Raw genomic sequence first — 23,183 nt, forward strand, 5'->3', positions numbered from 1 at the left:
GTGCTGGGATTAAAGGCGTGCAACTGACAGCAAGAATTCTAAAGCTGACTTTTTTGGAGATTTCTTGTTGTTTTTTTTCCCTGAGGTGCTCTCTTGACAATGGTAGTTATTTGTGATTTTTTATTTTGTTTTTGGTTATTAATGTTTGGTATTTTGTAAAATTGTAAGATGAACTATACATTTAAGATTGACAGTTGCTTTTCTTGCAGTAATTACTTTGCTGTAGATACTGCATCTGCGATTGCCATTGCCCTGATGACGTTCGGCACCATGTATCCCATGAGTGTGTACAGCGGGAAAGTTCTTCTCCAGGTGAGGCTCTCGTTCTCATTAGGTGCGTGTGTTTAGTGTGAGGCACATTCTCTCCCCGGGGAGGAACTTGGTGTGTGTTCTAGCAGACAGGTAAAGTAGTAACGACTGAAGAGCCGTGTTAGCAACAAAGTCAGACAGTGATCTCAGAAACTCATTTGCAGAAACTGGTTGGAATTTCATTGCCCTGGAATAGTTTGGGCTCACATTTTTTTGTGATCCTGTGACATGCAACCATGAATTGGTAATTATTTACCTCTTTATTGAATTTTAAGGGAAAACAATGTTGTTTAGGTATTTTTTTAGATACTTAATTTTTTTGGATAAATATGCTCTGCTCTGAGTTTTTTTTGTTTTGTTTTGTTTTGTTTTAAATGTACATTGGTGTTTGTTTTGTTTTATTTATTTATTTTTTTGCCATGGTGTCTGGTCCCCTGGAAATGCAGTTGCAGATAGTTGTGAGCTGCTGTATAAGTGATGGGAAGTGAACTCAGGTCCTCTGGAAGAGCAGTCAGTGCTCTTAACTGCTGAGCCATCTCTCCAGCCTGCTCTGGGTTTTATACATAGTCTGATTACCCTTGGTTTTGTTTTGTTTTGTTTTGTTTTTTTAGATAGGCTTTCTCTATCTATCCCTGGCCATCCTGGAACTCACTCTGTAGAACAGGCTGGCCTCGAACTCAGAGATCCTCCTTCCTCTGCCTCCAAGTGCTGGGGTTAAGTCGGTGTGCACCACCAGCACCTAGCCACCACTGATTTTTTATTTCCTGTCATTGGATCAGCACAGTGACAAGCTGGGGATTGAAATAATGTAGACATCGTTTCCCAGAGCCAGATGCATATATATCTTGGCCTTTCTTTTCTATACCTTAGTAATGAACACAGTGTAGTCCTTATGTAGTATTATGTCCTATATGAAATGTTACTCTTGGCACCATTTTCTATATACTTTTTGTTAGTGTGTTGGCTGGGTCTTTTTTCACCTCATTTTATTTATTTTTTATTTTATTTGCTTGCATACTGTCTTTATTCATTATTTACAGTTTTTTTCTTTTTGAGACAAGGTTTCTCTCTGTAGCCCCGGCTGACCTGGAACTCACAGAGATCCTTCTGCCTCTCTGTCCCGAGTACTGGGATTAAAGGTGTAGGCCAACCATGCCTGGCTAGCTATTATTTTATGTTAAGTGTGTGTACCTGAGTGTGTGTATGTCCTGAGATGTCAGAAGAGAGCACAGGTACCCTGGAACTGGAGTTGCAGGAACTGTGAGCCTCCAGTTGGGTGCTGGGAACCAAACTATGGGCCTATTCAAGAGCGACAAGCACTCTTTTGTTGTTGTGTTTGGTTTTATGAGCAAGATTTCCTTCATTGTCCTGGCTGTCCTGGAACTCACCGAGTAGAGCAGGCTAGCCTCCACACAGAGATCCCCTAAAGGTATGTCCACCACACCCTGCAGTGGGAAGGGCACTCTCAACTGCTGAACCGTCACTCAGCCCCTGGCTGCTTGGTTCCTTAAGTCTGGTGGGATTCTGGAGAGAGCATCTGCTTCATGAGAAAAAGAGGATGGTGTCCTGCTCTCTGGGATCTCCTACCACCACCAGCAGTTCTTTCCTTAATCTAATTTTGCTTTAGAAAAAAAGAAAAAGAAATGAATGTGGACCAATTAGTGATGTCGCCCTGCTGGGCCAGTGAGACCTCTCTTCCCTAAGTCATAACAGGACACATGTCAAAAATCGAAAGGCTGGTTTGAAATATGTTTGTGGGTGTGTAGGGGGCCTCAGAATCATTACTGCAAAACTATTTTCTCCCTAAGCTATTCATGTTTTGTTTTCTTTTTCCAGACAACACCACCTCATGTTATTGGTCAGTTGGACAAGCTGATCAGAGAGGTAAGATGGAAGAAGTCATTTTTTAACACTGATGTTAGGGAAACAGAAGGGTGGGTATGTATAATATATTCACCTCCAGCGTTTTATTCCAGGGGCGTTTGTGTGTCATGCTAACAGTAGAAGCTATAACATAGGGACAAAAGTAGAAAAACTGCTCAGTGTGGAAGCCAGATTGACTCTCAGTAAATATGGAAGGTAATGATCTCAAGATACCATGGTAGCTGAGTCAAGGATTTTTCTCACTGTCTTCAGGATTTGACTAAAGGCAAAAGTCCACTTTTTTTTTTTTTTTTAAATTTGGTTTTGGTTTTTCGAGACAGGGTTTCTCTGGGTAGCCCAGGCTGTCCTGGAACTCATTCTGTAAACCTGGCTGGATTCAAACTCACAGAGATCGGCCTACCTCTGCCTCTCCAGTGCTGGGATTACAGGCGTGCGCCACCACCGCCTGGCTGAAAATCCACTTCTACATGCTAATCCACCTAACTTCTTAGTTGGTGGGTTATTTTCTTTTGTAAGAAAGTTCCACCTGCTAATGAGGAAGAAATCTTATTGGTTTGGATGTGGACACTTTCTCTGTTCTTGGTTGTCAGTGTCCCAAAGGCCACCTCTTCCAACACAGCTGCATATCTCATCCGGGATCCTGGCCCTGAGTACGTCTTTGTTGTCACGATCCCCGTGCCTGTATATCAGCCCTGGAATTTACTTATAACCTACACTCAAACTTGTTAAAGAGGAGCCAGGCAAAGAAACAGCTAATACACACGTGTACACACACACACACCCTACAGAAGAAACCTGGAACCACAAATGTTGGTCATAAACATGTCTACCTTGATCAGAAACAAAACCATGGCACTTTAAAGCCCCAGCAGCCTGCACCTGATTCAAGGAGTGGAGCGGCCTGGGTGAGGACTGAACAGACAGGAGATAACCGAGACCTCTTGAGAGCTGATGTGTGTCCTTGGTCAGGGTGTGGCTGTGTCCTTTCTAGGCTTACAGCAAGTCTGTACTGTCATTGGTCGACCTTGCTGTGTCAAATGCAGGTAAATGATAAACTGTTCTGTGCTTTCGATCAGGTATCTACCTTGGATGGAGTCTTAGAAGTCCGAAATGAACACTTTTGGACCCTCGGATTTGGCTCATTGGTATGTTTTCTACATGCTAGTTTAGTGTAATTTAAACATTTTTAAAACTTAAAGTAGAATTTCTTTAAAATTTTCATGGTGGGGGGCTGGAGAGTTGGCTCAGTGTTTAAGAACACTTGCTCTTGCAGAAGACCTGAGTTTAATTCCCAACACCCACATGGTGGGTCACAGCCATCTGTTAACTCCAATCTTGGGAGACCTCAGCAGGCACCAGACATGCACATAGTGTACAAACATACATGCAGGCAAAACACTCATGCACATAATCATAAATCTAAAAACAAAAAAATTTTTTTTTTTTTATATTGGGGCTAGAGAGATGGTTCAGTGGTCAAGAGCACTGGCTGCCCTTCAGAGGACATGGGCTCCGTTCCGGCACCCACATGGTGGCTCACCATTGGGAACTCCCGTTCTAGGGGATCTGACTTTCTTCTGGCCTCCTCAGGCACCAGACACACACATGGCATGTAGGCATGCAGGCAAAACATTCATACACACAAAATTTAAAAAAAAAAATTAAAAAAAAAACATTCTCATGGAAGCTTTGATTCTCTATCCTGTTTAATGGCATCTGAAATATTGACAGGCTCAATCACTTAATTCTTTTTAATTTAACCTTGAAAGTACTGGAGGTTTTTGTTGTTGTTGTTATAGGTGTGGAGAATTGAATATGGGACCTCATGCCTCACTGTTTTCCCTGTTATTAAATACTCTCCTACTATGTATTTTTGTTTGTTTTTCTTTTGAGACGACATCTCATTCTGCAGACTAGGCTATTCTGGAACACACTCTTGTAGCCCAGGATAGCCTTGAGCTCCTAAGATTTTTCCCAGTCTTCTAAGCATGCGCCGTCACATTTGACTTACATATCCTTTTGTTAGTTTTGAGACAGGATTTCTTTGTATCCCTGGCTACCCTGGAACTTACTGTGTAGACCAGGTTGGCCTCAAACTCACAGAGATCCACCTGCCTCTGCTTTTTGAGTGCTGGATTAAAGCACTTATTGTTTTTTGTTCTTTTTTTAAGGTTTATTTGTTTTATATATATGAATGCTCTATCGACTTATATGATGTATGTCTGCACACCAGAATAGGGTATCAGATCCCACTATAGATGGTTGTGAGCCACCATGTGGTTGCTAGGAATTGAACTCAGGACCTCTTAGAAAAGCAGCCAGTGCTCTTAACCACTGAGCCATCTCTCCACTCCATAAAATCTCTTTTTTGTTGTTGATGTTTTTGTTTTTCAAGACAGGCTTTCTATGTGTAGCTCTGGCTGTTCTGTAACTCGCTTTGTAGACCAGGCTGGCCTCGAACTCACAGAGATCCTCCTGCCTCTGCCTTCCAAGTGCTGGGATCAAAGGTGTGGGCCACCACCACCCAGCCCTGTTGCTTGTCCTTATGCCTTCCTGGACTTTAAAATGAGGAGTAGCTTACATAGAGCAGCACTTAAAAACGCATGGGGCTCTAATGAGGAAGTGTTGTCTGTCTGCTGGCTCTGCTCCTGCTGGCTTAACCTCCCCGACCCGAGGTCTCTACTATTTCATTCTTCTCCTTCTCCTTTTTAAAAATAATATTTATTTATTCATGTATTTTATGTATATAAGTGGCCTGTCTTCATGCACACCAGAAGAGGGAATCAGATCCCATTACAGATAGCTGTAAGCCACTATGTGGGTGCTGGGAATTAAACTCAGGACCTCTTGAAGAGCAGCCAGTGCTCTTAACCGCTGAGCCATCTCCCCAGCCCCCCAGTTCCTCTTAATGTGGACCTTTGTCCTAGAAAGGAGCTGTGCCTGGTTAGTTTTGTAAGGTCACAGGGCTCCAGCTACTGCAGAGCTTCAGATGTCATTGCGGACGCAGTGTCTAGGGCCTTTCTCGGGTGGCATGTCTAAGATTCCCAGGCAGTGGCTATCCTTTACCTGCTTTGGGGTTTTTAGGTCAGTCGGTGTCTCTGGAGCCTCTTTGTCCTTCCCCGTCACAATTCTGGCACCTTTCAGGACGCAGAGCTTATGCTTTCGATTTCATAGATACCATAGCACTTAGGTTTTCAACACACGGTCATGGGCTTTCAGTTTTGTTGTCATAGTCTGTTTTTGTGAAAATATTTGGGCGTATATATGTATGATGGTACTGGGGCTCACGCTCAGGGCCTTGTATATGGTAGACAAGTACTCTGCCACGAAGACACGCCCTTGGACTGCCTAGTATCTATTTTAATGGCTGCAGAGTTTTGTGTAAATATCCTTGAATTCTTTTGTCAGTCCCCTAATGCTCGTTTGGATTGTTTTCTATTTTTCCTATTTAAATAGGCTATGGTGAGCAGTTTTTGAAATAATTTTTATACATACCTACATGATTTTTCTTTTTCTTTTTTCTTTTTAATTGTATTGCATTGGTGTTTTGCCATGGGTATCAGGTCCCCTGAAACGGGAGTTACAGACAGTTATAAGCTGCCATGTGGGTGCTGGGAATTGAACCCAGGTCTTCCCAAAGAGCAATCAGTGCTCTTAACCACTGAGCCATCTCTCCAGTCACACCCCCCCCCCATGATTATTCTTTAAACATGTCTTTAGTTCCTGCACTCAGGGGGCATAGGCAGTGAGACCTCTGTGAGTTCAAGACCTTGTCTCAAAACAAAGGAAAACAATTTCTAGAAGTGAGTTTTGTGAATCATAGAATAATCAAATTTTTACAACTTTTAATACAAACAAAATATCAAACTGCCTTGCATAATGGCTGTACCAACCAACACTCCCCTACAGTGCATTTTCGTGTGTATGTGTATGTGTGTGGACAGGTATATAGAAGCCCGAGGTTGATGTCAGGTATTTTTCTTATCATTTCCTAACTTACGTATTGAAGCGGGGTCTCTCATTTGAACCCAGGCTGGTCTCAAACTCACAGAGATCCTCCTGCCTCTGCCTCTAGGTGCTGGGACTAAAGCCATGAGCCACTGCACCCCATCTCTTTTCCTGCTCTTTGAAATTCCATTCAGTTATCTGCTCTTTTCAAGTCTTTTCAAGTCTTCAGCCATTGTAACGGAATCCTAGCTTTTCTGTATTTCCACGCTGTACTTTACCGAGTGCCAGGGTCTCAGATGTGCACCGCTGTGCCTGGTTTATGCACAAACCTGGATCAAACCTGGGCCCTTGAATGCCTTCTGTCAACTGAACTGCATCTAGTCTGTCTTTTAAAAAGTCACAAATCATTTCCTTCACCTTTTACATTGATAAGTGCCAGTAGTGAATAGCAAGATGGTATGTTTTTTTCTTATTTTAATGAAAATACCGAGTACCAATCAAGTTGTGACTAAAGCAGAATTCTCAGTCTTATAATTCTAAGCAGTCTGTGGTTTTTCTCTTTCAGGCTGGGTCAGTACATGTAAGAATTCGACGAGATGCCAATGAACAGATGGTTCTTGCTCACGTGACCAGCAGGCTGTACACACTTGTGTCCACTCTGACTGTTCAGATTTTCAAGGATGATTGGATTAGACCTGCCTTACTCTCTGGGCCTGTTGCCCCCAACGTCCTGCACTTCTCAGACCATCACATAATCCCAATGCCTCTTCTGAAGCATACTGATGACATGACCCCCGTCACGTCCACACCATCCAAACCTACCAGCCCACCTCCGGAGTTTGCATTTAATACCCCGGGGAAAAACATGAGCCCAGTTATTCTGAACACACAGACAAGGCCGTATGGTCTGGGTCTTAATCGTGGATACACGCCATACAGCAGTGTGCTCAGCCAAGGACTGGCAGTTCCTGGAATTGGAGCAGGCCAGGGCTTGAGGCCCACGTTCCCACATATACCCAGTAGGTATGGAAACAGCAGGACGGGGCAGCCAAGACCTTGAAGGACTCTCCCTTGTCTTTATATGGGGAATGTCGACTCCTTGGCTTCTGGTGTATTTAGTAATCCAACTTGCATCGACTGTTCAACCATTTAAGTGTCCGATTATTGCAGGTTTGTTCATATTTCATGAAACCTATAAACTCTATTTTTGTAAAATGTTCTTGTGGCAGTGGGGTCTTTGAAAATGCCATGGGTGTTGAGTAGGCTTCCTTCGAAAAGCCCGTTTCTCTCAGCTTGAATATCAGCTGTTTTGTAGCCGCCCACAGTGTGGTATGACCCCACCCCTAATGGGAAAGCCAAGTGGGGTGTGCATCCGCACTTGGCTTTATCCACAGTACTTCATTCCTCCAGAGCTTCATGTGTGCTGCCAATTTCAGGAAACGGAAACCAAGTGTCCATTTGAAAAGACAAAGTCTCTTTTGTAGCTTTTCTAAGCTTAATTGCTACGTTTTTTTGAGGTCCTCCTGAACCATTTCTTGTTAAATAAAAAGTAAAAGTTTTTATTGGAAATTGTGAGACATATTCTACTACCTAGCACAATTTAATTCTTATTACTAGTCTTTTGAAGCAGGATCCTGCTGTATAGACCAGGCTGGCTTCAAACCCATCATCCCCCTTCCTCAGTCTCCCAAGTGCTGGGATTGTAGGTTTTGAGCCACCATACAGGTATAGTCTAAATTTTTAAGTAACAGGTTTTAAGTAAAGTTTTTTTTTCATTTACAAATGTAGTACATTTGTAAATAGTCCACTATTCTCAGTGTTTTATTTTGGTTACAAATACCAAACCGTAGGTAAAATGGAATGAGTTATAAAAAAATTCCAGTTTTCCATGTTACATTTAGTCAATTGTCCATTGACTTACAATAGCCATACTTTGGTTGTGAATGAGTAAGTTTATTAAGTCAAGGTAAAAGACTAAAGAGCAAGAGATACACGAAGATAGATAGCAAGACGTCATCGACTTGGCGCTCAAAACATCAGCAGAATCCCACTGGGGCAGCCCCTGAAAGGCGGCTGGCTGGAGTTCTTGTAGAGTCTGGGCAGAGCAGTGTCCCTTCTAGTGAGGATTCCAAGTGGAGACAGACAGCAACAGAGGTGAAATCACCTAATGAGAGGCAACCGCACCCCACAGACTGGTAAGGCGGCCAATCACAGTTCCCAATGGAACTTCCCGTGCCTGGGTGTGCAGCTTCGCCCTCTTTGGGCACTTCCGTATCATGGGGCAAACAATTGTAACCTCTCCTGGAAATGGCTCACCTAGCTGTTCTCAAGGACACGTGGTTTAGCCTTGAGCTGGTTTTTGTTTATTTGTTTGTTCTTTCTTTTTCTTTCTTTCTCTCTCTCTCTCTCTCTCTCTCTCTCTCTCTCTCTCTCTTTCTTTCTTTCAATTGGTTTTCTTTTTCTGAGACAGGGTTTCACTGTGTAGCTTTGGTGCCTGTCCTGGAACTCGATCTGTTGACCTGGCTGGCCTCGAACTCAGAGATCCGCCTGCCTCTGCCTCCCGAGTGCTGGGGCTAAAAGCGTGCGCCACCACCACCTCCAGACAAAGCCTTGGGCTGTTTTGCTGTTCTCCTCATTCCCCATCACAGTGTCAGAGGGCCAGTCCATTGAATCGTGATCCTAATTAGCCTTATCAATTAAAGCCAGGAGTCAGATATTGGGGTAATAACCTGGAAGATCAGAGAAGCAGAGAAGCAGCCACTAGAGACCTCGTACGTCTACGAATCCTCAGACCAAATGGGCCTGAGATCCTGTCTCCACCATATATGCCTCTCTCCACCTCCTGATTGTGCTGGGATTAAAGGCATGAGCCTCCCTAGTGCTGGGATTAAAGGTGTGAGTCACCACCACCTGGCCTCTATGATTGACTAGTGGCTAGCTCCGCCCTCTGATCTCCAGGCAAGCTTTATTTGCCAGAACACAAACAAAATTTCACACAACAGTCCACCCCCCAGACAGGGGGCCTTGAAGGACGCTTTGAGACAAACATGTTTGGGTCTGAAATGGGAATGGGGGCCACCCCGCTTCCACAGCAGCATCTTAGTGAGCTTAAACACATGGCAATTTACTGACATAATGTACATTACATAAACACTGACAATAATGGAATTCTGGGCTCATTTTAATAAACTAGCTTTAAAATTTTTCATTTTATGAAGAAAATTGTGTGTGTGCGTGTGCGTGCGTGCGTGCGTGCGTGCGTGCGTGCGTGCGTGTGTGTGTGTGTGTTTGGTTTTGTTTTTGTTTTTCGAGACAGGGTTTCTCTGTGTATAGCCCTGGCTGTCGTGGAACTCGCTCAGGCTGGCCTCGAACTCACAGAGATCCACCTGCCTCTGCCTCCCGAGTGCTGGATTAGAGGTATGTGTCACCACCACCCGGTAGGTTGAGCTGTTATTGAACTGCCAATTTTTGCTTGACCCCAGATGCCCATTTGGAGCTGGTAGACGACTCAACAGATACAGACACTTAGCACCACAGAGCCCAAGGACCTAACTTAGATCTTCCATCCTCTGGAAGGAAGGAGAATGCCAACTCCCACAAGCTGCCCTTTGACCCCACCTGTACACCATGGCATACACACCACTTACATATATACAAATCAGTCTTTGTTCGTTTTAAAGAACACCTATCCTTCAAGTTTGATAACACTTTCCATGTGAGAAAGTGCTCTATTCACTCCAAAAATGTTTTCCCTCAAGCAGTTGAATTAAATAGCACAGGTGAAGTTTATTCTCTAGACAATTTTAGCTTATTTATTTGTAATTTAGTTGTCACATATTCATCAGTACTTGTGGAGTCTATAGGCCAGGTGCTGTACTAAGTACAGAGGAACACGGAATGTCAAGATTTTGTGACCCAATGTTCTTAGGGCCAAGGAACACAAACACCAGTTGAAGACCATCCAGATGTCCTAAGTGGAGAGATGAGGCCAAACGTGTTTCTCAGTCCCCTCCCCCTTCTTGGTCATGTTCGACTTCCTTCCGCAGGATTTTTTTATATAAGTATTTTTAAATTGTATTTTATGTCTATTAGTATTTTTGCCGGCATGTTTATGTGCACCACTTGCCTGCCTGGTACCCATGGAGGTAGAAGACGGTGTTGAATCCCCTGGAACTGGAGTTACAGATGGTTGTGAGTCACCTTGCGGGTGTTGGGAGTCAAACCCAAGTCCTCTGGAAGAGCAGCCAGTGGTAATAACCACGGAGCCATCTCTCCAGCCGGCTTCTCCAAAATGTGTAATGATCCACTGAATGTAAAGGAGTCTCTAAAGAATTTGGTGGCGTTGGGTACCTTTAAGTAATTACTAGCTTAAAGGTGCCTTTAATAACACTAATATCATAGTCGTCAAACTCCCACCCAATGAGCCTTGCTTCTTGCAGAAAAGTTAGCTTCGATAACGCATGACCAAGTTTTCTCACCAGTGATGCATCTGGTAAAAACTCTTTAGTACTAAAGTCAAAGAATACCAATTGTTTAAGATTCTCAAATACAGTCATGAAGGAAAGCCATCCATCACTGCTCACACAATTCCCTGCTAAATCCAGCTGCTGCAGGTTTCTCAGAGGATTCGTCTCCAAAAATGCACCTGGGTGAAGAAATAAGCATGTTAATTGGAAGGAAGCCACATTCAAAATGAAATGAGTACACACCGTGAATCATTTTTCCATTTTTAAGATGACCGTGTGTAGACCAGTGCTGTGCCCCGGGAAGAAAGAATCCCTACAGGCAGCCTGTGTCTGTGTCCATTAGATTTATGAATTCTGTTTCCTAATGTCTAAGATCATCAATGGTAGAGGCATACAGAAGGCAAATGTAAGTGGTGTGTGTGTGTTTTACCTTAGTCCCGATTCCTCCCGGAAGTGGAAAGTTGATTAAACATTGAGATGCCATTAGATATTAAGGCGTTGTTTTTAAGATTGGAATCAAACAGGCAATATCAGGCCCTTCCGTGTTTGTAGAAGTAAAGCTACTTAACAGTTTTATCTTTGGGTGCAGAATATCCCTACCTGTAAACTTAAGTAAATGAGAATCATCTAGAGAGGGCTTTGATTTTTATGCCTTCCAGCCTCTTCTGGGAAATCCTCAGCTCCCTAAAAATAGAGTACTCTAAAGGGCCTCCTACACAGAGGAGGGGGATGTCCTCTCCTGCTGATTCTCAGAACACCACAGGCCTTCGCTGTTTATTCCTTATTCCCCTATACCCTGTACTGGAGTCAGGTAAATCCTGCTGTATGGGAAAAAACAAAAGCAAAAAAACCTTTCGCCTTACCCCGCCACCCCCCCCCCCCACACACACACACCTCTGATCCCAGTACCTGAGAGGCAGGGACAGAAAAATCATGAATTCAAGGCTGGCCCAAGCTACCTAGAGAAATCCATGTCATAAATGAAAAAGGAAGAAGATGCTCCTTTTGTTTGTTTGTTTGGTGGTGGTGGTGGTGGTGGTGGTGGTGGTGGTGGTGGTGGTGGTGGTGGTGGTGGTGTTTTGAGACAAGGTTTGGCTACATGGCCCAGGCTATCCTCAAACTCCCTGCAATCCACCTGCCTCGGCCTCCCACAATGCTACATTCATGGGCTTGAGTCAACACATTCAGCCTTGCCCTGCAGTGGGCATGGAGGGGTTTGTTAGAAATTAAACTTGGGGTTGCTTGGGAGATGCTTGTTACAACAACCTTGCAGAACGAGGGTTCGAGGTTTGGTTTGGACCTTTTTTTTTTTTTTTCCTTTTTCAAGACAAAATATCTCTGTCATCCCTGGCTGTTCTGGAACTCACTCTGCTGTAAGACCAAGCTGGCCTCAAACTAAGAGATCCGCCTGTTTCTGCCTCCCAAGTGCTGGGATTAAAGATGTGTGCCACCGCCACCCGGCAGGTTTGGACTCCTAAGTAGGAAGAGATGCTCCCTGGAAAAGACACTGTGAAGGTCCCTCTCCATAGTCTTTGAAAGAAGCCTGTCCTCACAGACACAACACCAGATCTCTGCAATGGCACAAGTCAGTGATTCCAGAACTCTGGGAGCCTGAGGCAGGGGACTGCAAATTTGGGTCAGCCTGGGCTACATAGTGCTAACCCCTGCCTCCAAAAAGCCCAAGTCAGGGCCGTGGCAAAGGTTAGCAAACAAATAAGGAAAGCCGTTGCCATCCTTGATTTGGCCTGCAAATTAAGAATGAGGTCTTGTGGAACCAGCCTGTGTGGGCTGAGGATTACCCAGGTGTACACTGAGCGATTATGCTCTTAGCCACTTTCAGGAAGCCTGTTGGCCCGCTCCCTGGTGAGGAGGTCTGAGAATTAACGGGCAGATATCTTGTGTGGCCTGTGTAGTTTGCTAAGACACAGCACCTGGTGCTCGCTTCAGAGTATCTTCAGTCAAAGTCAGCCAGGACTTTGATCACCTTGGCCAATTTTAGTCTAGAAAGTTCCTTAGGCTCTTCATTGCAAATGCCTGCGGTAAAGGTATCTTGACCTCGCCGTCATCAAGAGAAGAGTGGAGAAGTCGGCAAATCCAGGTGAAGAGGGTGCCTCCCGGGCTTCTTCATTTCTCAGATCTGTGCTTGCCTCTGCTGAGACCACCCTCGGGGCCGTTTTCTATGCTTTAACATTCTTAGAAGACAAACTGCTCATCTGGAATCATGGCCGCTCATATTCCACACTCCCTTCCTGCTAAGTGTATCTAAGCTTCTACGAAGGAAAGAGAAGGAGAAGTGATTCTTTTCACGGCACGATGAAAAGAATCAGCCATCCACTTTCTTTTTTGTTTTGTCTCCTCCCACGAGGCCTGACAGGCCCCCATGACAATAACGATGACAAGGAAGGTAAAAATAAAACCAAGGAACGAAGGAGTCAAAATAACAGCTGTCTGGGAAAGGCCACGCAGGGCGCAGCTGCCCCGTCTGCTTGCTGCACATTTGTGGACTACAGGATAGGAAGGAAGTCAGCTTCCAGCTCCAGCCAGCCGTGGATCCTTGGTGCCTGTCCTGGATCTCGCTCTGTAGACCAGGCTGGCCTCGAACTCACAGAGATCCACCTGCCTCTGCCTCCCGAGTGCTGGGATTAAAGGCATGTGCCACCACCGCCCAGCATCACCTCCCTTTCTAAGAGTGCTGCTCTCTCCCAGCCTTCACAGCTCATGTTCCTATTTTGCCACCCTTATGTGATTCCCAGCACGGCAGGAACCCAAAATGTTTTTCTTTTTCTTTTCTTTTCTCCCCCCCCCCCCCCCCAGTTTGTGGGCTTTCTTCCCAAAGAGCAACTTCTTTCCACTACCGAGGAGAAGGAATTTAGAAAAGTCAAACACCCCACCCCCACCCCCCGCTCTGTGATGAGAACATGAGCTCTTTCTGTGGCTCTCTGTTTCAGTTTGAGGATCTTCGCTGAGTTTCCGGGATGGTCCTCAGTGTGCGCAGGCGCGGGAACGGAGAACAAGCCCCAGTCTCCAAGGTCTAAGGACGTGCTTTCTGCTGAGGGAATATGGATCAAACCGGATGCCACAGGAAGAGAATCTGGCCATTTGGAGCTTGGCCGTCTGTGGGCTGTGGAGAATGCAAATGGCCAAATATCACGTGCTTTCCGTAGGCGCCTCTAACCCTGCCCTTCAGTTCACCTGAATCGGTGTGAGATCGTCTTGTGTTAGAATCACCTGGGAGATGGGCCTCTTGGCATGCCTGGGGGGTTGAGGGTATTTCGATTGCATTCATTGAGGCCGTGAGACCTGCCCACTGTCGGCGCCACCATCCCCTGACTGGAGGAAGAGAACGGAACAGCCTGCATGCATTCTTTCATTGTTCTCTGTTCCTGACGATGGGTACAAGGTGGCCAGCTTCCTCCAGCTCCTGCCCATGATTTCCCCACTATGACAGGCTGGAACCTGGAGCCTTAAAATAGGCCCTGCGTAATAGACTGTGGCACCATGCATTGATTCGGCAAGCATTTGAGTAATCTACCGTGTACCACAGACTGTGTGCATAGTCCTTGTCATTTTGGGCTTACAGCACAGTGTGAAGACACCTGATAATCAGATGACAGATGGGGTACTGGGAGAGGGGACCAGAGAGCAAGCCCACAAAAGCAGTAGGTATTCCAACTCCGCCTTCTTCCCAGGACACTAGGTCCTGTATGCTCTAGGAGGGAGACTGGAAGGTTCTCAGGAGAAACTCAGTTGCCTCCAAGAAGCAAAGCCGCTTTGCATGCCTGGTTCCCACAGCCAATCAAGAGTCATCTCCAGGGCTGGAGTGATGGATTGGAGTAAAGAGCACTGAATGCTCTTGCAGAAGACCTGGCTTTGGTTCCCAGCACCCACAGGATATCCCACCCCACCTATAAGTCCATACCAGAGGATCCAACACCTTCTGGCTCCATGGACACCAGGCACATGTGTAGTTCACATACATATATGCAAGCAAACACTCATACACGTAAAATAATTTTTTAAAGTCCTCCTCTTCCTAAGACACAAAGAGTATCTTACCAGCTTGCACCTCACTCTAAAGTATGAGAAGAGCCAGCTGAGAGCAAAAAAAGAACTCCAACGAAGACAGAAGTTCAAGGCTCTGGGACCACCAAGGAAAAAGGGCGTTCTTGCGCTACTGTAACAAAATACCACAGGCTGGTAAACTTAGGACAAACAGAAATGTATCGACTTGGGGTCAAGGCTGAGGAACTAACATGTGGCAGGCCTCCTCCTGTGTCAAACTATAGGAGAAGGCAATATAGGAAACAAGGGGGGGGGACTTTCAATAATAATTTTTTTTCCAGAAATTAACATTCAACAGAAATAAGATCCTAGTAAATAAGAAAAGAGGTGGGAGGTGGTGGCGCACGCCTTTGATCCCAACACTGGGGAGGCAGAGGTAGGCGGATCTCTGTGATCTCAAGGCCAGCCTGGGCTACAGAGTGAGTTCGGGGACAGCCAGGGCCGCACAGAGAAACCCTGTCTCTGGTGGGGGTAGGGGTGGGTAAGAGCTTTGTTTAAAGTCAACCTCTGTTCTTTCGGTTCTGCTTGGAGGTACCTACCTAAACTTCTAATCTCTGTATCCGTGAGGTTCCAGTTTTTCAATCCAAGCTTGACAAGCCCTGGGACCCCCTCCAGTTGCTTCAATAGGTTGGGCAGGCTGATGAGCACATCCGTGCACCAAGGCAGCATCAGTGTGGTTAGCTGTTCCAGAAGGCTGAGCCTGCCAACTTAAAACAGAAAAGAATGCAGGAATGACGTCAGCTCCAGATCCATGCAGGATGCAGATAAAGGAACAGTCGTTAAATTTGGTGGCCCTGTAGGCTACTTAATCTTTAATGAGAATCTACTTATTTTTTTGGTTATTTTTACAGGAAACATTCAAATATATAAACACTATAGTAATAATAAAACTATTACTAATAATCCTACCTTCAATAAACCACAAATCATAGACTGGATTGCTTAATCCTGACCAGACACATGTATTTTTCTGAAGTGGATTCCAGACATTTATCAGTCATTTTATCATAACCACGTGCCCCTGAGCACCTTAAAAAGCTTCTCCCTTCCAGGGAAATTTAAAGAGGAAATGACCTCAGAACAAAAACAAAGAGAGGTACCGGGCGGTGGTCGCTCATGCCTTTAATCCCAGCACTCTGGAGGCAGAGCCAGGTGGATCCCTGTGAGTTCGAGGCCAGCCTGGGCTACCAAGTGAGTTCCAGGAAACCCTGTCTCGAAAAACCAAAAAAAAAAAAAAGAGAGAGAGAGAGAGAGAGGAATTGGAACTGCAAGGATCACCTGGGGAGAGATGGCTATCTAGTTATCTGGTGAAGCAGTTGCTTACAGTGACCCTGTTTTATAAAAAAAACATGTTCTGACCCCCCTACAACTCCTCTCCTTTCTTTGAGATAGATCCCTGGCTGGCTTGGAACTCACCGTGTAGACCCGTGGGCCTCAAACTTATAGAGGTCTGCCTGCTTATTTAAGTACTAGAGTCAAAAGCATACAATGCCACTCCCAGCTTGAATTTCTTGTTTTTTGTCTTTGCCATGTGGCCTTGATAGAAACTTGAGCTCACCAATGACGTAATAGTTAGAAACAAGGCTGAGAAGACTATATATATACTGTGAACTCTGTCCAGTTAGTTGCCCAGAGTCATGAAGAGCACTCTACCAAGCCTGCCATACATAATTAGCTTTTCCTGATCCTTCACTGCATTTCTGGTGCCTGTCGGAGCATGGCTGCTTCCCTGCCTCATTTTCCTGTAACAACTTTATCAGAATAAAAATCCTTTTGAAACCAGCATTCAAGAGAGGCAGAGGCAGATGGATCTCTGTGATGTCAAGGACACCCTATCTGTGTAGAGAGTTCCAGGCTGCATAGTGAAACCCTCTCTCAAAAAAAAAAAAAAATCTCCAGATGTTTCGCTCATCGGAGAGCTCATGCAGAGTCCTTCGCTGAAACCGAACAGCATAATATTGCAGTCCTTGGAGGACTAAGTTGATACCATATGTGTATAGCCAGTCTTACAAGTCTGGGGTTAGAGCAGCCCTATCACCAACTTCGTAAACAAGTTTATCATCAGCATCAAATACTAGCTTCCTTGTCATTGGCAAACCAGAGGAGCCTCAGGTACAGTGAAGATATACAAACTGATCGCTCCAAAGACACAAGCTTGGGCTTGGAGAAATGGTTCAACAGTTAAGAACATACATTACTCTTGTAGAGGACCTGAATTCCATTCCCAGTACCCATGCCCAGTGGCTCATAGTGTCCAGCTCTAAAAGATCCAGTACTCTCTTCTGGCCTCTGCAGGTACCTACATTCATGTGTGCATATATCCTGCACACACACACACACGATAATTTTTTAATTTTTTTTTTTTTGTGTATGAGTGTTTCGTCTGCATTTATGTATGTGTACCCATCTGTGCCTGGTACCCACAGAAGTCAGAAGACAGCATCAGATTCACTGGAATCAGAGTTATAAATGTTTGTGAGCCATCATGTGGATGCTGGGAACCAAACTTGGGTTCTCTACAATAGTATCAAGTGTTCTTAACCACTGAGCCACCTATCCAGCCCCCAAATTAAATAAACCTAAAAAAAAAAAAAAAAAAAAAAAAAAAGACACAGGCCCATGTTCCTTAATGGCAGTTTAAGAAAGTGCTAAGCATTTTCCCTAAGAAATATGAGTTAGTGGGGTGCACACGGGTCCTGAGGCCCCAGATTCAGGCTGTAGTTTTCTAACCATCCAGCGCACATATTAAGAAGCACATTGCTTGGGCAGAGCTGTCGTTCTTACTCAGTTCCTCTACAGCTTCGTGTCCATCCTTTTCCAGATAATTTTCTGATATATCAAGAATGCTCAGTTTGACCAAATTGTGAAGATTCTGTGCTGGAAGAAAAAAAGAAAAGAAAAGATTTCCAAGTAACCATATATGCATTTTCCAATATCTTTAGAATTCTGCATCCTTTTGGCCTTTGCTGATGACAATACACACCATTATTGGACTTGATTAATTATTTCTCAAAGGAAGTAGAAAAGGGCTGAACCCTCGGTTTTCATGGCTTTGACTGAATGGACAGGTGTTTCCTAGTCCCAGATTCTGATTATTAAATCCACATCACATGGTACCTGAAGCTCCACACAATATAGTGATTGTAATTCTAGACACTACGTTGTAGTTTATTCTTTACTGACCATGGTTGGTTGGTTGGTTGAAGACAGGGTCTCACTATGTAGGCTTGACTGACCTCGAACTCTCAAACTCACAGAAATCCCCCTGCCTCTGCCGTTAATCCCTGCCTCTGTGAGCCTGGATTGAAGATGTTCATCCCCACACTGGCTATTTCTGACATATTTTAAAAGGGATAAACTGTCTTACACAGCTGTTTAAAAGGAAACAAGTTTCAGCCTGCAGCGATGTTCTCTGTCTCAAACTACTGAGACCAACTCCATGGTTCTTGATCAAGTTTGTTCACACAGCGTCAGGGGAAGGGGTCTCCTAGGTCATAGGCCCTGGGGGGCTGTGACAGGTGGTGGGTAGGCACTAGGGATCTGAAAAATAAGATAGGTACCATGGCTAAAATGGTTCTTTGTAGCAACGTAGAATTGATTTTAGTAAAACAGATAAAGGTCAAAATCTATTTAAAAAGCAGGTAAAGCTTTTCATCAATATTTATAGTTTCTCTTCTCCCTTATGGGGAATTTATAAGCGAAAGTGGAGAAGTGAAAGTATGTTCTCAGTATTGGTCTAGCCTTTCCTAACTGTGGGCTTCTTTAACTATAAGTTTATATCAATGCAAACATGATAATCGTTATAGATTCCCAGCACTTTTTTTTTTTTTTTTTTTTTTTTTGTTTTTCGAGACAGGGTTTCTTTGTGTAGCTTTGCACCTTTTCCTGGAACTCACTTGGTAGTCCAGGCTGACCTCAAACTCGCCGAGATCCGCCTGTCTCTGTCTCCCGAGTGCTGGGATTAAAGGCATGCACCACCACCGCCCGGCCTATTCCCAGCACTTTTATAGTCTTATTTTTTTAATTGTTTTTATGTGTGTGTGTGTGTGTGTGTGTGTGTGTGTGTGTGTGTGTGTGTATGTGTTTCTATGTGAGGGTATGTGCAAGTGAGTGCAATTGCCCATGGAGGCCAGAAGGAGGCATCAAAACCCTTGAAGCTGCAGTTTCAGAAGTTTGGGAGTTGCCAGATGTGGGTGCTGGGAAGCACTGGGGTCCAATGCAAGGGCAGCAAGCTCTCCTGACCTCCGAGTCATCCCTCCAGCCCCTATACGCTGATTTTCAGAGAGTTAGGAGAGGTGTGATGGTGCACACCTTTAATCCAGCATTCATGAGGCAGAGGGGATCTCCGTGAGTTCCAGTTTAGACTGATCTACATAGCAAGTTCCAGACCAGCCGGAGATACATGGTGAGACCCTGTCTCACAAAACAAATAAATATAATTAAAAGGTTAGACCATTGATTTTTCCAAAATCTAAGTTTTTAAAAATTATTTCATGTATGGGTGTCTTGCCTATATGTATGTCTGTGCACCACATGTGTGCCTGGTGCCCACAGAGACCAGAAGAGGGCACTGGATTCCCCTGGGACTGGAGTTACAGATGGTTGTGAGCTGCCATGTGGGTGCTGGGAATGGCACCCAAGTCTTTTGGGAAGAACAGACTGTGGTCTTAACTGCTGATCCACCTCTCCAGCCCCCAAACTCTGAAGTGAACAGTGTATCCAGAAATATGCAAAGTTTTCTCTATAATCGGTATGCATAACGTTTGGGAACTCAAAACACTGAAGGTTGTATCACATCTTCCAACTCCATCTTAACAGGGCAAAGGGAAGAGTAATAAACCTAGTGATGCTGAGGCAATCCTTCTCTTTCTTTATCCTTTGTCCATCTACCCAAGGAATTATTAGATGATAACACTGTAACAAAAATGGTAGAAATTGGGGGGGGGTGCTATTTCAAGACAGGAGGAATTTTTTTTTTTTTTTTTTTTTTTTTTTTTTTTTTTTTTTTTTTTTTTTTTTTTTTGGTTTTTCGAGACAGGGTTTCTCTGTGTAGCTTTGCGCCTTTCCTGGAACTCGCTTTGGAGACCAGGCTGGCCTCGAACTCACAGAGATCCACCTGCCTCTGCCTCCCGAGTGCTGGGATTAAAGGCGTGCGCCACCACCGCCCGGCGGAATTTTTTTTTTTATTCTGCTTACTTTTCACTTTCTCTTAAGGTTATAATTGTAGAGGCCCAAATTACTTAGGGTCTGAGAATCTGAGCTTGCTCTACCCAGCAGGGCTGCATAAGGGAATGATTGGACCACAGGCATGTTTACCAGGTGTTTGGAAGGGTCTACACTTGGCTGTGTGGTGTACTTTGATCTAGTAAGGGGGAGGCCATGTGCCCCGCCCCTTGGCATTGTTATAAAATGTCCTTTTGTATAATCGAAAAAGGCCATGGGGTATTGACTCAGATCCTCCCAAAGTTATCCTGTGTATCTGTCTGTCTCCTCTTCACTATCTTTCAATCTATTTTCTTATCCCTCTCTCGTCCTCAAAAGAACCCTTGAAAAGGTGGGAGCTGGCCTCCCACATATATCTTCAATTATTCCGTAAGCCTCTCTTGTTGCCATTAATAATTTTAATCCTGGGTTGGACAAAGCTCATCGATGTGAAATCGTCAAGTGTTCTGTCGCGCATCCAGCGAGGGGAGGGGAGGGTTACCTAGTGTTTTCACGGAATTTGCGGTCAGACAGCAGGCCACCAACTTCAGCTCTTGCAGGTCACAGGCTTCTCCCGACAGAGACTCCACTATGGAATCCATCCCCTCCCCAAGGCCAGACAGATGAGTCAGATGAAATAAGCGCATCTTCTTCAGCTTCCCCAGGCCTTCGGCTACAAGGACACAGGAAAGGAATACGTGAGCAGACCGCATTCATCTGGTTAAATCCGGATTTGTGGAATGGGAGGATGACAATTATGAAGAAACTGTTTCATGCTCTTCTTTCTTTTAAAAAATATTTATGCAGCCGGACGGCAGTGGCGCATGCTCTTAATCCCAGCACTCGGGAGGCAGAGGCAGGTGGATCTCTGTGAGTTCGAGGCCAGCCTGGTCTACAGAGTGAGATCCAGGAAAGGCACAAAGCTACACAGGGAAACCCTGTCTCAAAACAACAACAAACAGGGGGCCTGGAGAGATGGCTCAGCAGTTAAGGGCACTGGCTGCTCTTCCAGAGGTCCTGAGTTCAATTCCCAACAACCACATGGTGGTTCACAACCATCTAGAATAACATCTGGTGCCCTCTTCTGGCCTGCAGGCATACATGCAGACAGAACACTGTATACATAATAAATAAATAAATAAATGTAAAAACAAACAAACAAATTATAATATATATATATATATATATATATATATATATATATATATATATACATTTCTTTGTTTTCTACATAAGGAGATTCAGCCCAGGCTGGCCCTAAGCTCAGGAGTGTCCGTCCTGCTGAGGCTGCCCTACTGCTGGATTCCAGACCTGTTCCTTCTTCCTGGTCTTTCCTTCCCTCGAGAGGCTGAGTTCAGAGGGGCGGCAGGTGCTGCAGCCCTGTGGACGGCTAGTGCAATGGCACAGCTCAACGATCCCCTGCTCTGGACTTCGGGACACAGGGCCAGACCGACATCCGGAACAGTATGTTCAGCCAGAGTCAGTGTCCTCTTCTAACCACAGGACAGCTGAAGGCGTCCTGGAGCGCCCCTCATGCTTAGCCCTGGTGCTGATGTGGCACTCAGGATTGATTAGGTGGAACTTAAATCATCAATATATATCCTGAGTCAATGGTATGCATGAAAGAAATACACAGTGACTTTTTGGAGCTTATCTGTCTCCTCCTCCACTTCTTCGGTATTGGAGCTTTTACACGGGCCCTGTGCATGCTAGGCAAGTGCTCTGCCTTTGAGATGCATCCCTCAGATTAAGGTTGTATCGATCCCCATGTTTTGGAGCTCAGGGGAGATTGCAGATAATGTATGTGATGCATTCAGTAGGTATAACATAGTAAACTCTCAATAAATGTTAACTGATGCAATGGGAGGTGTATACGTGAGGTTTGTGGTCATTCAGACTTCAAGATTCACAATTCCATAATTGCTGTGGGATGGTCTGTATGTCAAATCTGTTGCTCTGATTGGTCAATAAATAAAACACTGATTGGCCAGTGGCCAGGCAGGAAGTATAGGCGGGACTAACAGAGAGGAGAACAGAGAAAACAGGAAGGCGGAGGGAGTCACTGCCAGCCACCACCATGACAAGCAGCATGTGAAGATGCAGGCAAGCCATGAGCCATGTGGCAAGGTATAGATTTATGGAAATGGATTGATTTAAGCTATAAGAACAGTTAGCAAGAAGCCTGCCACAGCCATACAGTTTGTAAGCAATATAAGTCTCTGTGTGTTTACTTGATTGGGTCTGAGCAGCTGTGGGACTGGCGGGTGACAGAGATTTGTCCTGACTGTGGGCAAGGCAGGAAAACTTTAGCTACAAATTGTGTCAACATTTCAGCTGGGGCTTTGGGGGTCATTAGTCCTACATAATAGGGCTGTTGTGAATGTTTGATGGGATTAAGTGTGAAAACTATATAGTGTACTTGCTGACCTAGTGTGGGGCAACTTTTTAGTACATAGTAATTATTACTAATATCACTATACTGGATTCTTTTTGTTTTTTGTTTTGTTTTGTATTGTTGGGACAAGGTTTCTATGTGAAGCCCTGATTGTCCTGGAACTCACTCTATAGCCCAGGCTAGCCTCGGACTCACAGAGATCCGCCTGGCTCTGCCTCCCGAGTGCCAGGACTATTGGTGTGAGCCACCTCTGCCCGGCTCACATTTGGACTCTTTTTTTTTCCCCCTGGAGCTGAGGACCGAACCCAGGACCTTGCACTTGCTAAGCAAGCGCTCTACCACTGAGCTAAATCCCCAACCCCTCACATTTGGATTCTTTCCTAATGCAAGTACACTGTCTTGGGGGGCACACCTGAGATCTTGGGCGAATCAGGAAGCCGTTCTAGAAGCGGTTGACTTTCTGTAAAGTGAATGCACTGAGCAGGATGTGCTGGGGCCCCTTCCAGCTCCGATAGTCGACACAACTCCTAGTTATACACTGTGTGTTTACTGAATTCTAAATTAACTTGAGTATTATATAAGGAAAAAGGGGTCAGCCACATTTTCATTATTGCAGAGAGTTATACTTGGGCAGGCAGTGAAATGAAGAACAAAGAGAAGAACGTTTTATGGAGGGCTCGGCAGGGAAGAGACAGAACAAAAGAGTGAAGGCGAGAAGAAGAAGAAAAAAGAGAAAGGAAAACCCGGACATTGCACAAAGGTGGTTTCTGCTCCGCTCAGCCCTCTCTGTTCTGGAGGCCCTGGGCTCTATGGCAAGCCTCGAGTTGTGCTTCTGTTCCTGAGCTCATGCTTTCTGGCATCTCGTTCCTCTTTTAAAGTTTTACTAATGAAACAACTCTAAACTTTTAAATCATCCA

At 44.9% G+C, this 23,183-nt stretch overlaps 2 protein-coding genes across 4 annotated transcripts in view; one reads left to right on the forward strand and one right to left on the reverse strand.

Moving 5' to 3' along the window:
* Positions 1 to 7,356, forward strand: part of Slc30a6 (solute carrier family 30 member 6) — a 30,373-nt gene extending 23,017 nt beyond the window's left edge. For all 3 annotated transcript variants that reach the window (XM_006990682.4, XM_076559457.1, XM_076559456.1), the window contains 4 exons: positions 210 to 312; positions 2,146 to 2,193; positions 3,270 to 3,338; positions 6,707 to 7,356. In XM_006990682.4, coding sequence (XP_006990744.1) covers positions 210 to 312; positions 2,146 to 2,193; positions 3,270 to 3,338; positions 6,707 to 7,201 — 715 coding nt within the window. In that variant the 3' untranslated portion in view covers positions 7,202 to 7,356. The remainder of the gene's footprint in view (positions 1 to 209; positions 313 to 2,145; positions 2,194 to 3,269; positions 3,339 to 6,706) is intronic.
* A 1,501-nt stretch (positions 7,357 to 8,857) lies between these two features.
* Positions 8,858 to 23,183, reverse strand: part of Nlrc4 (NLR family CARD domain containing 4) — a 28,254-nt gene continuing 13,928 nt past the window's right edge. Inside the window, exons 6-9 of the mRNA XM_006990705.4 lie at positions 20,374 to 20,544; positions 17,454 to 17,546; positions 15,209 to 15,376; positions 8,858 to 10,786 (exon numbers count right to left, since the gene is read on the reverse strand). Coding sequence (XP_006990767.1) covers positions 10,494 to 10,786; positions 15,209 to 15,376; positions 17,454 to 17,546; positions 20,374 to 20,544 — 725 coding nt within the window. The 3' untranslated portion in view covers positions 8,858 to 10,493. The remainder of the gene's footprint in view (positions 10,787 to 15,208; positions 15,377 to 17,453; positions 17,547 to 20,373; positions 20,545 to 23,183) is intronic.

This window comes from Peromyscus maniculatus, chromosome 22, assembly GCF_049852395.1.
Source record: "Peromyscus maniculatus bairdii isolate BWxNUB_F1_BW_parent chromosome 22, HU_Pman_BW_mat_3.1, whole genome shotgun sequence".
NCBI classification, from domain to species: Eukaryota; Metazoa; Chordata; class Mammalia; order Rodentia; family Cricetidae; genus Peromyscus; species Peromyscus maniculatus.